The 15,938-nt window shown below is 46.9% G+C and overlaps 1 protein-coding gene across 1 annotated transcript in view; it reads left to right on the top strand.

The window, feature by feature from the left end:
* The window catches only part of LOC146790058 (uncharacterized protein C16orf96-like), a 346,006-nt gene that overhangs the window by 134,693 nt on the left and 195,375 nt on the right, over positions 1-15,938 (top strand). The window contains exon 4 of the mRNA XM_085628406.1: positions 12,865-12,951. Coding sequence (XP_085484532.1) covers positions 12,865-12,951 — 87 coding nt within the window. The remainder of the gene's footprint in view (positions 1-12,864; positions 12,952-15,938) is intronic.

The following is a 15,938-nucleotide window of genomic DNA, read 5'->3' as shown; positions in this document are numbered from 1 at the left end:
TTTTTTTTTATCTCCCAGGGGTGAATACAGAATGGGGTTTGAGGGCTTTCAGATTCCAAGATGCAAAGCTTTGGGAGAGCCTGTCTGTTGGAATTCGTACATCATCACCGCAGCTCAAATTTACAAGGGCCATATGTATGAACATATTTTCCCATAGGCACAGAATGGGTAAAACCCTTTGATACATCTGGCCCCAACTCTTTTCAACCCTGGAAGTGTGCTTAAACAAACACAAGCTCTGTGAATGGCCTCCGCGGATTGCCGACTCAAATGAAATCATTGTCAGCGCCAAGACTGATCCTGGAGTCTAGGCATCGCCTTACAAGCACCCCTTCACCACAAAAAAAAAGATTTGTTGTGTACTGAAGTGATGTATTGGGACCTCACAATCTCTTTTGACACAGGCCATCTCAGTAGGGAGAGCGGCTGTCTCCATATCACTAGGACACCATGGGGCAGATTTACACGCCCCTTGTGCCACTGTTGCGTCACTTTTCCCATGTTAAAAGTGACGCAAAAGTGGCGCATGGGGCTTGTAAGTCTGCCCCCATGTATTTAAGTCCAGGTGGTCCTTCTACAAACCAGTTGAAGGCTAGTGTTTCAGTCAGGTTTGTGTATTTGAAGTGAAAACAGACTACAACTCAAAGAAAGCACCGACTTGTTTATGAAAAGCCTAGGAATGAAAAAACCTCTTAGCCCAGCTTGTTCACAGTTGGGAGTGGTGCGATGGTAAAATGTAAAATTGTCGTGTAGAGCCATTTTAGAAAATCGGCAACCAGCTGAGTTTGGCTGCGTAGATCTCCAGGGGCTACAATAGATGGGAGGGTGACAGTGTGGCAGACTTGGTGGACTTGTGCCAGGCTCCGTGTATAAATATTTAAATATACGTTCCCTGGCTGAGAAGCCTAGCGTCTAGACTCATCCCCTGTGTTATCACTGATTTAGCGACTATCTGTTCTGCCATACGTCCAAAGGGCGATGAAAGGCTTCTACTGTAAAAAGGACGGAAAGGGTATTTTTTCATCCTATGGGGATCGCTCTAGGTGGCAGAAATCTATTTTGCCTAGCGTACGGAAAATCCTTTAACCGTTCCAGTGCTTATCTCTGATGTTACACTGGCTGAAGTGTATGAGCAGCTTGTAGCATCGCGCTACAAATAACCACAGACACTTCTTGTGGTGTAACAGGAGCTTTATTATCCTACTTGTTATCTCTGCCTTGTCCCATCTCTAACTGCCCCTATCCTGTCATGACTCCTCCTCTTCCTGCCACCACCCTGGCTCCGCCCTCCCCAACTACTAGGCTGCTAACTCCATTACATCTCCCCCTTTCTTAATAAAACAAACAATCAACAATGCTTCAGTCCATTTCTACAATGAGTCTCTTGGGTGGCTGGATTTCACGACGTGGCCGTAGTGACATGTTCCCAGTGGACACGCTCGGCACGGACTCACTCTCCTGACCTCTGCCTCCTGTATCACTAGGATCAGGTTCTTCAGGTGCGGGAGTGTCAGTCGGGCTCACCCCAGGTCCTTTTATGTCTCGCGGACACCTCTTGAAGGGGGAGGTGTTCCTGGTGATTCTGCGTTGTTCAGATTCCGCCGTCAGCATCGTGCCCTTCTGCTGGGTAACTAATAGTGGCTCGTCACGGAATCGGGAATCAGTCTTTCTCTGCTGCTCCTGTTTAACGAAGACATGATCCCCTTCATGCAAGGATGGAGACCTCGCCCTCCTCTTGGCATCGGCATACGATTTCATTTTGTCCTTGTTATGCTTGTCAGTCACAGCTATTTCCTGGTGCATGTAATTTGGTGATACCGCTTGCAGAGCACCTTCCCCTGTCGGGATATGATTTCTCACTGGCCGCCCTAGCATGAGGGTCGCAGGGAATTGTCCGGTGGTTGAGTGGGGAGTTGCCCTGTAGGCTCTTAGAACTTCATTCAGAGCTGCCTGCAGTTCTCTCTTCTCAGCAGTGGCTTGCTGAAATGTCTTTTTGATCGTAGCCATCAATCTCTCAATGGTGCCATTCGCTTGTGGCCAGAGTGGTGTAACTTTTCTGTGCTCAAAGTCCATGTGTTTCGCAAAAGCACTGAATTCGTGTCCATTGAATGGGGGCCCATTGTCTGTTTTGACTTCCTTGGGGACACCCCATGTTGCGAATATCTCATCTAGCATTTTGAGAGTGCAGGAGGCGCTTGCAGACGATATTATTTGTGCGATGGGAAATCGTGAATATTCGTCAATTATGGCAACCACATATTTTCCAGACTGCAGCGGTCCATAGAAGTCCATGGCAACTTCTTGCCACACTCCACTGGGTAAGGTGGTCATTTGTAGTGGTGCCGGTGGATTGCTTTTGCTGGTCAACTGACAGAGATGGCAATCCTTCAGTGTAGCTTCCACCATTTGGTCCAGAAAGGGGAACCAGATGCTTTCCCGTAGAGCTTGCTTTGTAGATACTACTCCTCTGTGGCCTTCATGGGCCAGATTGATAACTCCCTGCCGTAGTTGACTGGGGATGACAAGTCGTTGACCTCTTGGAATGACTCCATCGGTGGTGACCGACAGTTCATCACAGACGTGGCGGAATGCTTGTATCTCTTTCCGGATTGTAGAGGCTGTGTCTTCTTCTCGCGGGTTGTATCTCCATCCATTAGTTTGAATCCGGTGGAGGACCATTTGCAAGACAGTGTCTTTGGCGGTGACTTCCCGAATGGCGTCCATGGGAATGGCAGGTGGCAATGCTTGGTTATCCACGAAGTGGATATACTCCTCAGCAATCGATGGTTTGGATTCTGACGACGGCAGAGGGTGGCGGGGCATGTAGTCAGCCAGGTTCTCCGCCTTCCCCGATTTGGGAAGTAATTTGGGAAACTTGCTGACACAGTTCTTATTGTCGTTGACCGTGAATAAGACTTCCACCAGACGAAGACGCTCCGCAGTGGGGAGGCTAAGTAGGCAGTCAGCTTCAGGCCCTTTGATGACATGTATGACCGCCTGTACAGTGATGTCGCCATGGGTGAGAGTTGTGTGGAATTTACCCAGACAGGGGAGTGGTCTTTTGGACATCCACGTGAAGACGCGGACCGGTGCAGAAGTTAGTGGGGGTTTCGGGACCATTTTCTCGTGTTCCGCAACTGGGATATAGTTCAGCGAGGCTCCGCTATCCCATATAAATTCGGTGTCGTGATTCCCCACTTTAATATCTAGGCGTGGATACTTTTTCAGTTGATCAGGGTCCGCAATCAGGTTCAAGTGTTCCACAGTGTAGGTCGAGTCTTTGGAGGAAGATGATCTCGAGTCCCGAGATGGGGATCTGCGTCCCCAGCGTGACCTGCGTGATTCCCGGCTGGAATGTGATGAACCTGGGGACCACCTGGGCTCTCCTTGAACAGCTCTAGTGTGATGTCTTCTTGTGTCAGAGCGGGACGATCTCATTGTCTCACCTCGCCTTTCTTTGTGACAGTCCCCGCACATGGCTTCGAAGTGATTGGATCGCCCACATTTCCTGCATCGCTGACCCATGGCCGGACAGGTGTCTATATGGGGATAGTCATAACCACACCGATAACATCGGCTAGTTCTCTCTGGCTTTTGGTCCCTTCGCCCCGTTTCTCTTCTCCTGTACTCCGGGCGTCGTTGGTGAGACGACGGTCTCTGTCTCCATTTATTCTCCCGCGAATACTTCCTTCTGCTACGAGGTCGGTCTCGAACGCGGTGCGCTTGCTCCTGACGGCCGTTGTGTCCCGTTTCGATGGTAGCGGCGTGTTCCTCCGCTTCGTCGTATATACGAGTCATTTCTTCTATCTCTTCCAATTCGTGGGATTTCCTCAGTAGCCGTCTCCTGAGAGCTTCTGAGTGACAGCCAACTATGATTTGTGATTTGATAGCAGCGTCAGGCGAGAAGGTTTCAAACTCACAGTGTCTCGACAGCCGTCGTAACCGGGTGATAAATGCACTCATTGCCTCCTCTTTTCCTTGACGCGCTTGGTGAAACTCGTGGCGCTCATAGTCCACGTTTCTTTTATGTAGAAACTTTTTGTTTAGTGCCTCACGCACCTTGTCATATGTTCCACTATCTGCAGGTGAGAAATCCTTGATGATTTTACTTCTCTCCCGGCCTGCTAGGTTGCGGAGGGCAATTAACTTCTCTTTGTCTTCCGTCACTCTGGATCCCTCGATGTAATCTTCGAAGTCTTCTAACCATTCTTGCCACTTGGGGCCCATACTCCCTCCTGTGGTCACGGTCAGAGGTTCCGGAGCTCGCAGGTGTGATCCTCCCGCAACAAGGAGTTTCCTCGACGGTGAAACAGGAGGAGTCACCATAGTGTCGTTGGTTTTTTCTCACCCTTTTGTTGGTGCCTGTGTCTTTATCTGTTCTCGCCAATGCTTGTTTATTTGTACTTGACAATGCTTGTTTATTTGCACTTGACAGTGCTCGTTTACTTCTTCTCACCAATGCTTGTTTATTTGTACTTGCCAATGCTTGTTTATTCGCACTCAACAATGCTTGTTTACTTCTTCTTGCCAATGCTTGTTTATTTGCACTTAGCAATGCTTGTTTGTTTGCACTTGACAATGCTTGTTTTACGTCTACTCGCCAATGGTTGTTTATTTGCACTTGACAAGGCTTGCTTATTTGCTGGGTGCCTGACTTAAAAATGGCCGCTCTGCAACACTCAAGGGGTCTGTCTTGAAAGCCGCCTGACTCCAAGATGGCCACCATCACTACACACGCACGAGGCTTTCTCTCCTGGCTCATTCAGTCCTTTCCATGCTGGACTCACCGGCGGGCAGCTTCAAGGGTGGCACTCCTCAGGCCCTGCTTTTCCTCAGCGGCGACAGCTATCAGGTGAGGTCGGGGTGGGCTCCCGCCTTATTCTGCAGCTTCCCGCTTTTCCCTCGCGACAGCGTGCCAAAGCTCACGCATCGGGCGTGAGGTCTGCCGGCATCGACAGGCTTTCAGCTCCTATTTCAACGCGCTCACCGGCGCTCGCTGGCAGGCTTTCAGGGACAGCGTCTCTGACGTTGGGGCACTTCTCTCTCCGCTCTTGGGCACAAGGCAGGGTCGGGGTGGGCTCCAGACTTCTGCAAACACTAGCGTCATTCAAGACACACGCATCTAGCGTGAGTCGCGCTTCGGAGCGATCGGCTTCGTCACTTCAGGCCGGTCCACACTTGTTCCTGTGGCTGCTACCGGCTCCTCGACGATCTCTGGGGCTCCGTGGTCAGTGGGGCTTGCTCATCCCACCCTCGTCGCCAGTTGTAGCATCGCGCTACAAATAACCACAGACACTTCTTGTGGTGTAACAGGAGCTTTATTATCCTACTTGTTATCTCTGCCTTGTCCCTACTCTAACTGCCCCTATCCTGTCATGACTCCTCCTCTTCCTTCCACCACCCTGGCTCCGCCCTCCCCAACTACTAGGCTGCTAACTCCATTACACAGCTGTTCTTACTCGCTGTTGCATTGCTTGCAGAATCCCTCATCTGCTCTTCACCCCTTTTGTAGATATTCCCAGAAACTAAACGTTCTAATTGAGTTTTAGACAAGATTTCAAAAACGTCTGAATGTTTTCCAGAAATGAACTTCCCAGCAAAGTGGCACCTAAAAGGCACGACTAAAAATTTTGGAATGAGGTCGGACATCTCTGTACCCATGAATGAAAGTGGCAAATGCTGCTTGCTGCAAATGAGACGTTTAAGATGCAGCGCTTTCATAGCAGCACCAGGTGGCGCTGTAGATGGGAAGAAAAATGTCCTAGAAAGACAGCTCAGGCCGGTGAAGGAGACTGAAGCTAGAATTGGTGGGCATTGGCCATACCCTGGGCACAGGGTTGAATTGGGATTAAAAATCGGCCCGGGCACGCAAAAAAAAAAAGTGGCCCACATTTACATATTGCCTTTCCGCAAAACACTGCTTCGGCGAAATGTTATTAAAAAGAGGGTGGTGGAGGTGGTTGGTTTAAAATAAATGCACGGATTAGTTTACATTGGTGAAACACACCTGAAAACAAGTGAGGCCACTTTTTCTCAGGCCCCTGCCCAGCTCAATATGCATATATTAATGGGCCGGCCCAGCGAGAGAAAGGGAGTGACAGCTCTGCCCCTTGATAAAAGGCAGGTGAGGGACGCCCATCTGCCTCCAGAAAGGCCGCTCAGGCACCCACTGGGCAGCTGGCTGCCTTGAACAACGCAGAAACCGCCCAAATCGGACCCTCAGGCTGCTCAAAAAAGCAGCCCACAGCTAGAATTCGGATACCGGCCCCTCAGGATTGCCCAAGTGCCCACGTTACCAATCCGACGCTGCCTGGGCACGAACAATTTTAAAATCAGCTAATTTTTGTGCTAATAAATTTGCCTTTATTAGAAGAATATGTGCAATTGATCTAGAACAAAATATGAGTATCCTGAATCCTTAAGTGAAAAAGTGGCTTACATGTAATAAGAAAAATATCAGGCGCATTGCGTGTGCGTGTGCTCTGCCAGCGGACCAGTCCTCGTAGTGTGTGGAGGTACACTTGATCGAGTGCATCAAAAAAACTGTAAGTGAAGTTACATTTGCTTAGGTCAGCTCAGCTGCATAACCTACCCTAGTATCAAGACGCGCCTGGAGTCAGAATAGTAGATACATACTCCATTACAATCATTGTCCAGTCCTCGTATATAGAGGTATATCATGTTTTGTCGGTTTGTGTGTGTTGCACACTATGGGTGCCAGGATGGCCATCACAAAACCAGACAAACTCAATTTCTGCAAAGACAATCGGGCTCAAAGGACAGATCCCCGAAGAGTGTTTAGGCCATTTTAAGCAACAGCATAAAAAAAATAGGGGCCTCATTTACAAAAGAACGACCCAGCGCGGCACCACAATCCCTTTTGCTGCGCCGAGCTATATCATTTTAAAAGTACAGGGAGGCGTCTTATAACAACAATATGACGCATCCATGTGCCTTCACCAGCGCTGGGGCACAATTAGATGCCATGTGCCAGGGCAGTCCCCCTTGCGTCATGGTGCAAGGGTGCCTGCTTTGTGAGGATGATTGTTTTTGTGCAGGAAGGGACACCTTTCTGCACAAAAGCAATCATTGATGGTGTTCTGCAGCACGCATAGAAAGAGGAAAAACAAGGAGAAATAAAAAAAGTATTTCTCATTGTGCCACTCCTACGCCTCCCCTGGGGAGGGGTTGGAGTCTGACACAGTCCCAGGTTTCCAAAACTTTGTAAATCTGGGAGTGAGTCAGGTTCCATGGATGTTGCGAGGAAACACTCACAGCAACACCCATGGAACACCCCTTTCATGCAGAGTAATGCGTGAAAGATTCCTATATTTACAAGGCCATGACAAGTCACGCAGGGTGACTTTACGCGGCCTTGTAAATATGGGCAGCCACACTTCACTGAGTCAAAAAAGTGACGCACTGGCAGTGCAATGGCCTTATAAATGAGGCCCTCTTAAGTGCAGTTACACTTGCTTTGCTCCGCTGTATAACCTATCCCAGTATCAAGGCGCTTGTGGAGTTAGAATTGTAAATGCACACTGCATTACAGAAAATTGCCAGTCCTCCTGTATGTAGGTATGGCATGTGTGTTCACCTCACAGCACCATGTTATGTGCAGCGCGGAACGTTCTATCACTAATAAGTTATAGTAATGTTTCCCCTTCATACAAAAAGTTTAGGGGTGTTAAAAACTGTTCAATGACATTCAAATTTGCAGGGAGAATTTCAGAGGTTAGGACTGTGAGAAAGATCACTGAGTGAGTGCAACAAGCTCGTAAATGTATTTCCTTTATTTCTGATATTAGAGAGAGAAGATGTTGCATAGCGACTAGAACTGCTCACTTTAGAACATAGGGCGCTAGGTTCGGATCCCAGCCTCGGTGATTTACTCTGCATCAGCAGTCAAATCGCTTAGGGCCTGATTTAAAGTTTGCAGGACGGGTTACTCTGTCACAAATGTGACGGATATCCCGGCCACCATATTACAAGTGCATTATATTCTATGGGATATCACAGCCACTGTATTACAGGTGTATTATATCCTATGGGATATCCTGACTGCCGTATTACAACGTCATTATATCCTATGGCACTTGTAATACAGCGAACGCGATATCCGTCATGTTTGTAACAGAGTAGCCCATCCTCCAAACTCTAAATCAGGCTCTTGTTGTCCCTCTGATAAAACATGTGATGTGTAATGCATTTGTAACATTTGCTTGAGACCTTTAAGATCTTGCTATGAACAAGGCTGTTTTACTTACCAGCCCTTCTGCTTCTTCCAAAGAAACATTCATTGCTCTGAACATCTTCGTTTACCATGTTAGGGACTTCCATAACTCACTTGTGCTTTTTACCACCTCTGATGGCTCTTCTTGGAGTCTTGCTTGCTGCGAGTAGAGTCAAATGGAACTTGGAAGCATGTCTAAGCTCGGTACTTCAAAAGTTTGACCATAAGTAAGAGATTTCAAAGTGGCTGCTTGGGCAACTCCATGGTGTACTCCGTAAACCCTATACCAAGTGATGTCAGGAAATTCTGGGGGCAACCACTTCATTTTAAGTTGAATCTGCACTGCTTTAACCACTCCTACCAACCCTCCTCAAATTAGCCCTATCATCTCAAAGACCTGTATCTACATTACATTTCATATTTTTAGGCACAGGGAGATTGAGGGCCTGATTATGAGTTTGGGTTGCAGGAGCGGAGCAGCATGCAACCGCCCTGCTCCTGCACCGTCAAACTCGACCGCCGGGCGTCCACCAGATTACAAGCTTCCTTGTTGTCTCGTAGGCGGTCCTTTGGCAATCCCAAGGCGGTGCCTTTGAAAAAGGCACCGCAATAGGAAAACCAAAGTAAATTCCAGCATGGCATGGACTGTTAAGTCCATGCCGTACAGGAACTGGGTATGCATGCAGAAAGGGGGGTACACCATGTGCCCACCTGCATGCATCCCCTTGGCCTGAGGCACCAGGTGGCCCTGTAGGGCCTCCTTGGCTTCCTCACCACCAGCAGTTTCATGGTGTGAACACCGCTATGAGCCCAGTGGCCCTGAGGAAAGTTGTAATATGCTTGGCAAGGCCGTAGTAGCCCTGCCAAGCGTCCTCATACTTGCCAAGCCACCGCCAGGGATCGCGGATCCCTGGCTGTTGTGACGGTGCTATTGAGGTCCGACCTCCATAGTTGTAATACAGTAGTCCCCGACCACCAACGGACCTCCACCATGTGTTCGGCAGTCCTATGGCCCGCCAAACTCGTAATCAGGCCCTAAGTGATTTGTCCAGAATCACAGGATATAAATGGACGGCTATGCCAGGATGCGAACCTGGCTCCGTGGGTTCCAAAGTCGGCAGCTCTAGCTGGGCATTCCATGCATGTGAGACAACCGACTTACTAGAGGGGGGTCAAAAAAGGCCTAATGTACAGCACATGCTGCTGCAAATACTGTTATTCATTCTTTTTTTGTTTTTTAGTTCAAAGTATTTTATTACATTTTTGAAGACAGAGGTAGACAGTGGTAAACAAAATAAAAACACAGTAGGAAAGGATGGATACAACAAAGGAAGGGGGTGTAGGCTGTGCATAAGATGATGCAGTGAACATTCTGCAATATTGATTGAACAATGTAATGCAACGAGGATATAGCATAGACACGTAATTCTAGACAACACATAGGATGCATAACATTACATTATAAAATTACATTACAAGACATATGGTACTGACTGTAGTACAATGCATACAAATTGCATACCAACATTGCATAACAGCAGTTTTATAATCTTGATGATTAGAGACATGTAGAATAAAAGTAAGCAGAATTCTACACCTTTGACATCTATGACCATACGGAATGCACAGGAGTGAATAGAAAGATTTTGTCACACAAGTATGCAGGGGGGAGCGGGGTTGGTGATAGAGGTTGTATGGCCTAGCGTAGAGGAGCACTGAGATGTACTGGAGAAATATACTCATCATGCGGATGTAGTGGGGAGGAGCCGTAGCCATAAAGGGGTTCATGGTGATTTGTATGTAAAGTCCCTTGTATCTAGTGCATTCCAGAGTGAGTGTCGTGAAGCTCTCCATGGGGATATTTGGAGAGCAATGTTATCAGCACCCCTAAGGAAAGAGAGCCACTCCTGCCATTTGAAAAAAGGAGAGCGCTTTGAAGTTTTTCCAATTGTTTAGGATTAGTTTGCAGGCTAGAGTAAGCATTAAATCCAAGAGGAACCGATCATTGTCGTTCCTGAGTTGGGGATCCAAAGGGCCCAGTAAAATGTATAAGAACTCTCTTGTGGGGAGAATCTTTAGTGTATATGCGATGTAATCAAAAACCTTAGCCCAATAGTCTCGCAGAAGGGGGCAATCAAATAGCATGTGTTCAAGGGAGCCCTCAAGTTTGTCGCAGCACCAGCAGGTTGGAGTTTTAGTAAGGCTGACCTTAAAAAGTCTTGTTGGAGTCCAGTAAGTCCTGTTAATTAACATGAATTTAGTTTGTGATAATATTGGTGGGATTTTATGTGAAAATGGGGATTTGTTAATGATGGACCAGTTGAAGGAAATGTTTATCTGGGTAAGTTCGGATTCCCATTTCTGTTGGTTGCAAGATAGAGATTTTCTTTGGTTCGGCATGAGGATTTTATATATATGTGAGACTAGGTGTCCAACCTTGGATAGGTGGCACAAGAGGCCAGTGATAGAAGGGCAGATACCCGATAGGTTCAATTTTACAAGCTCTACTTTACGCTGGAGGAATTTGTAGAAATCCAAGTTAGTAAGATTGAACCAGTTTCGCATGGTTAAAAATGGTAGCGGGGAAGCGTTTTTCGAAAATGTCTTGCACTAGGTTAATGCTTTGCACAACCAGTCTGGCCAATAGAATGAGGAACTGTCAATTTTGAGTGTTTGGTTGTACCATAGTGAGAATAAGTGGGTGTGTTTTATTTTGATCTCGAGGTGAGAGTCTAGGAGTAGGATGGCTCTTTTGGTGTTCTGTATGATGTTTCTAGAGTGTGCTAGATAGGAGGTGTCCATCGTAGCTAATGCGACTAGTGGGATGTTCTGTATGAGGGACTTTTCTATCAACACCCAGGGTGGTATGTATGATGGGTTATCAATAAACCAGTTTGCGCCCTGCTTGCAAAGAAAGGCCGTTTGATAGTTTCTGAAGATGGGTAGGGAGATGCCCCCTTTATTTTTGGCCAGTTTGATATTTTTCATAGAAATTCTAGGCTTCTTTTCCTGCCATAGGAACTTGTTGAAAGTTTTATCAGTGTTTTTGAGGAATTCTTCTGATAGGATCATGGGCAGCATAGTAATGAAATAATTGACGAGAGGAGTTAGCATTATCTTTAGGGTCTTTGCTCTACCCCACCATGATAAAATTTATTTGGGAGACCATGTATCTAGGAGAGAGTCTATTTTGTTGGTTAATATTTTTTCGTTAGGATGTAGGGTGGTGATTAGATCAGTTGTGAATTCAAGACCTAGATATTCGATAGCCTCTGGTTGCCAGGCGAGTCCTGACGAGCCTAGAATACTTTTATCACTGTAGCGGCTGAGAAGCTTTACCTCGGATTTGTCTTTGTTAAGGTTGTATGGTATTCATAAGTGCTGGGATTGCAGTTGAGGCTTCTTGAGAGACAATTAATACATCGTCTGCGTAAGCGGTGAGTTTTACGCTGTAGTCACCAAAGGGGATGCCAGTAATGTCCTTATTTTCCCTAATATGTTGGAGGAAAGGTTCCAAAGCTAGGAGGAAAAGGGAGGGCGAGAGAGGACAGCCCTGTCGTGTACCCTCATTTAGGTTGAAAGTGGGGGAAACTATGCCACCAGCTCTGACTCTAGCAGTAGGATTGTGTGAAGGGCCATTATCATTTTGATCAGGTTGTCACGCAAGTTAAATTTTTCTAAGACGGCCTTTAGGTATCTCCAGTCCACCTTATCAAAGGCTTTTTCTGTGTCCAGTGTAATGGCCACCGTGGGGGAGTCAAAGAGTCCAGCTTTTGCTATGGTATGACATAACAGGAGTGTGTTGTCACTAGAGAGCCTGTGTTTTGAGAAACCGACCTGAGATGGATGTATTAGTTTTGAGATGTGTTGTTGGATTCTGTATGACAGTATTGCTGCAAACATTTTGCAATCGAGGTTTATTAGTGATATCGGCCTGTAATTTTTAGTTAACCGGGGATCTTTACCTTCTTTGGGAATGACGATTATGGTGCTTCCGCTGGTGTGCCAGTGACTTGGCCAGTTTCTGAGAAGTGGGTAAATAGATTTATTAGGCTTGACAGCAGAGACGGAGAGAATGTTTTGAAAATTTGTGCATTGAACCCTTTGGGGCCTGGGGCTTTACCTGGCTTCAATTTATTGATCGCTAACAATACCTCATTTTCTGTGATCGGGCCATTTATTGATGAACTCTCTTGGGCTGTAAGGTCAGGGAGAGTGACACTGTTTAGGTAGTCCTGACATTTTGAGTATTTTACATCAGTATTTAGTTCATATAAGTCCTTATCGAAGCCCATGAAAGTGTCCGCTATTTTTTGTGGGTTAGTGATAATATTTACTGTTTTGTTCTTTATGGCGTTAATGGTGAATTTCTGCATTTTAAATTTTAGATAGGAGGCAAGGGATTTGCCTGCCCTGTTAGACTCGCATAGTTTGATGCTCTTTTGTTTGTTGATCCATATCCCCGCCCTATTACTAATAATTTGCTGTTATTCATTCTGAATGGGAAATTTATGTGCCAGAAGGTTGAGACTTCACCATCATATTGCAATATCATTTAGGCACAGGAAGGCACATTAGAAATATGTAATGACCTTCTCCCACTAACAAAGCTCTTGCTTTCTTTTATCCAGGAATCCATTCAGAATAAACTGAACTCCTACCCGGAACCAGCAGACATAGTGCTGTGGACATCTCTACATGATGCGGTTCTTGGAAAGGTAGGAGAGCTTCTGGCAGTGCTTAATTTGTTTTAAAAAAGCGCAGGGCACAACATTTTTACAAATGCCGGGGTTGCCAGATACCAAGGCTGCCTAGCTTCTACCACCACTGTACACTTCCTGCCCCTTTATATCACTCTTGCAGATTCTCTTTAAATCCCTGCTTTCTACTGTTCCCACTGTTTTATATCTATCTCTTCCTCCTCCTCCTTTCTTTCTTTCTTTCTTTCTTTCTTTCTTTCTTTCTTTCTTTCTTTCTCTCTGGTTCTCAATGTATGATGAGGAAAAATAAGTCTTGGTCCACAAAACTGTGTGCCGGTGCCCACAATCTCCAAACACCGCCACAAATTAAGCACTGTTTTTCTGTATGCATAGTGTATGCAGGGGAGCCACTATTTTCAAGTACTTCCAAGTAGAAAGCCGAATATCATGTTAAAATTCAAAAGGAAAAAGTTTGCATTTAATTTAAACGTTCACTCTTCCCACTATCAATGCTGTCAGTACTCCTCTGGGACAACTGTTGCAGTCTCATTACCTTTGCTGACAACTCAGGGTAGTGTTATCCACAGCGATAGAGATATTGGGTTTTAGTGGGGGAGGTTGGCAAAGTAGGCTGCAGGAGTCCAAGGGGGGCATTGTTGGCTGTCCTGTGGGTCGCATGTCATACTATTGATAACAAAAAATATCGTCTGGCATAAATCATTTGTTTACAAAAATATAGCTCCATTAGGTGTAAATGTTCTATGATTAACTTCAAAAGGGCACTATTTTAATAAACAATATGGTATTTACGCTATGATATTCTGGTACAATGCTCCTTGTGATGTGCTCTAGACAGGGGGAATTTTATACCAGTGCTCGGGACTTCCCTTCCCCTGGGAAAAGTAGTAGGAGTGGGGTCCAGGAAAGGGATGGGCTTACTTGGGGGTAGCATAGTATGGCCCTCTTGCAGGTGATTGGTCAGGTTGGGGCCCTGCTTGCTTTGGGCCACAGTCACCAGGAGACATTGTTTATTACGAATGCACTACAACGCATTCCATAACATCGCGGTCGTTACAATAATACTATTCCTAAGTCCAGCGCGCCCCCTACAGCATGTTGTTGTAAAGACTTGCGATGTAATGGTTTGCATTGAAACAACGCGGTCGTTGTAACAACCGCGTTGTAATGGAATGTGTGAAAAACACATTTGTAGTAAAGAGACATATTCCAGTCACCGGCCTGGGGGTTTGGACATGACCTGGTGCACACTTACACCCACCGTTGCAGCTGGGCTGGGTGATGAGGGGGTCCTAGGCCTGACTGGGGGAAGAATGGTATGCTCCCAGTGTGGTGGGCCAGGGGTATCGCAAGGCTGGGCTGAGCTCCTTCCCTCTGCCCTCCAGTGGTTTCACCGGGTGCACCTTTTCATTTGGTAAAATTGGGTTTGTCATCTCTGTGCCCAGAATTATAGGGGCCACAATTTGTAGTCCTGGTAATTCTGGCCCTAGATAAACCTGGCCACTCATACGAAGGAGTGGTAAAACCACATCCAGAGTGACCACTCCAGGTGGAATTCAGCCACTTGTAATTTGGCCTTCGCCAACCAACAGATTTGCATTTCCAGTAGAAAGGATAATTTCAAATTTCTTCTATGCTCCATGTATCAAGAGTACTGTTATGGACTGTATTCTTGTACCCTTGTCTCCTAGAAGATGATATTGCAAATATGGATGTCAAATGGCCTATGCACAGTGATTTTCCTACCAATGTTATGACTGAAACTTTTATTTTGATTGAAAATGAAAAAAAATAATGATAATTTTTTTAAAAAAGAGTACTGGGCAATTTTCATTCTGGTATCTGATTTTTGCATAGCAGGATGCTGACAATTGTGTGGCATTCTAGTACTGTTGCCTTGCGTGAGATTGATTGCAAGCCAGAACTGCATAGGTGGTTGGTAAGTGCAGCAGTGAGGGTGGCTGATGTGGAAAGAGCTGGATGTGATTTGTAAGGGCCAGAGTGGAACTCCAGCAGTGAGCTGCAGAAGTGTTGTAGAAGTTATGCCTGAATGTTTGCCAGAGGTTTATATTAGGTTGAGTATTTTCATGCACACCTTCTTGATGTCACCGAAAAAGGCATGTGTGAGACTGTTGTGAATGAGATCTGAGTGTCTGACGAGCTGGAGGAGTGAAGCAGACTCCTTTTAGGAACTCTCTGGAAACAAGAGTTTTCGTTTTCCAAAAGTTAATTGAATTAGAACAGTGTCTCAATTTCTGGTGAAGATCAGCTAAGGTTATAGATCTCTGCGGAAGACGAGGGAGTACTGTTTTCTCCAGATGCAGACTTGTCAGGAATTGCACAGGTTTGCAGTTTAGACATTAAGTGACGCACCACCCTAGTGAGATGTATGGCATTAAGAATCAAAATTTGGAGGGCGTGGCCGAGCCGAGCTGCAAGATGGCCGCCGTGTAACGGGGCTCTGCCGGCCGAACGCCGAATCCGTCAGCTCATCCGTCTAATGCCGACATCCTGTACCGACAAAGCTGAGGCGGAGGGTGCCCGGACGTAGAGGCATCGGTTCCTGCAATCCGGACCGAAATCGGTGGTGGCGATCCGGAGCTTTGTTCCCTTGATGCCCAGACGGCGGCTCTCCTGACTCCCGGCCGGGGATCCCAGCTACGCAAGTCCCGTGTCGCGGGCCGGAACACGACGTGGAACGGCCGCGGCTGCCGGAGGGGGGCGAATCCTGCTGTTCCTGGCGCCCCGGACGGCCCGGGGGGCCCTAATCTGCGGCGATCTCCCCACATCCTGCAATCCACATGAGCGCCGACTGGGCGGCCCAGGGGGCTGCTGGTGCGGCGCCGATCCTGCTACCCTCGACGAAACCCCGGGTGGTGAAGTGCGCCTTCCTCCTGCCTACGCCGGGTGCATTATAACTGCGGGGATCTAAAGACTGCGTAGTGTGTGCCTGCTGGGCGATCGCCCCAACTGCTGGTCACTAGCTG

The sequence above is a fragment of the Triturus cristatus genome, chromosome 10, assembly GCF_964204655.1.
Source record: "Triturus cristatus chromosome 10, aTriCri1.1, whole genome shotgun sequence".
Lineage (NCBI taxonomy): Eukaryota > Metazoa > Chordata > Amphibia > Caudata > Salamandridae > Triturus > Triturus cristatus.
The sequence above is the reverse complement of the archived record's forward strand: the minus strand, read 5'-3'. Positions and strand labels throughout refer to the sequence as shown.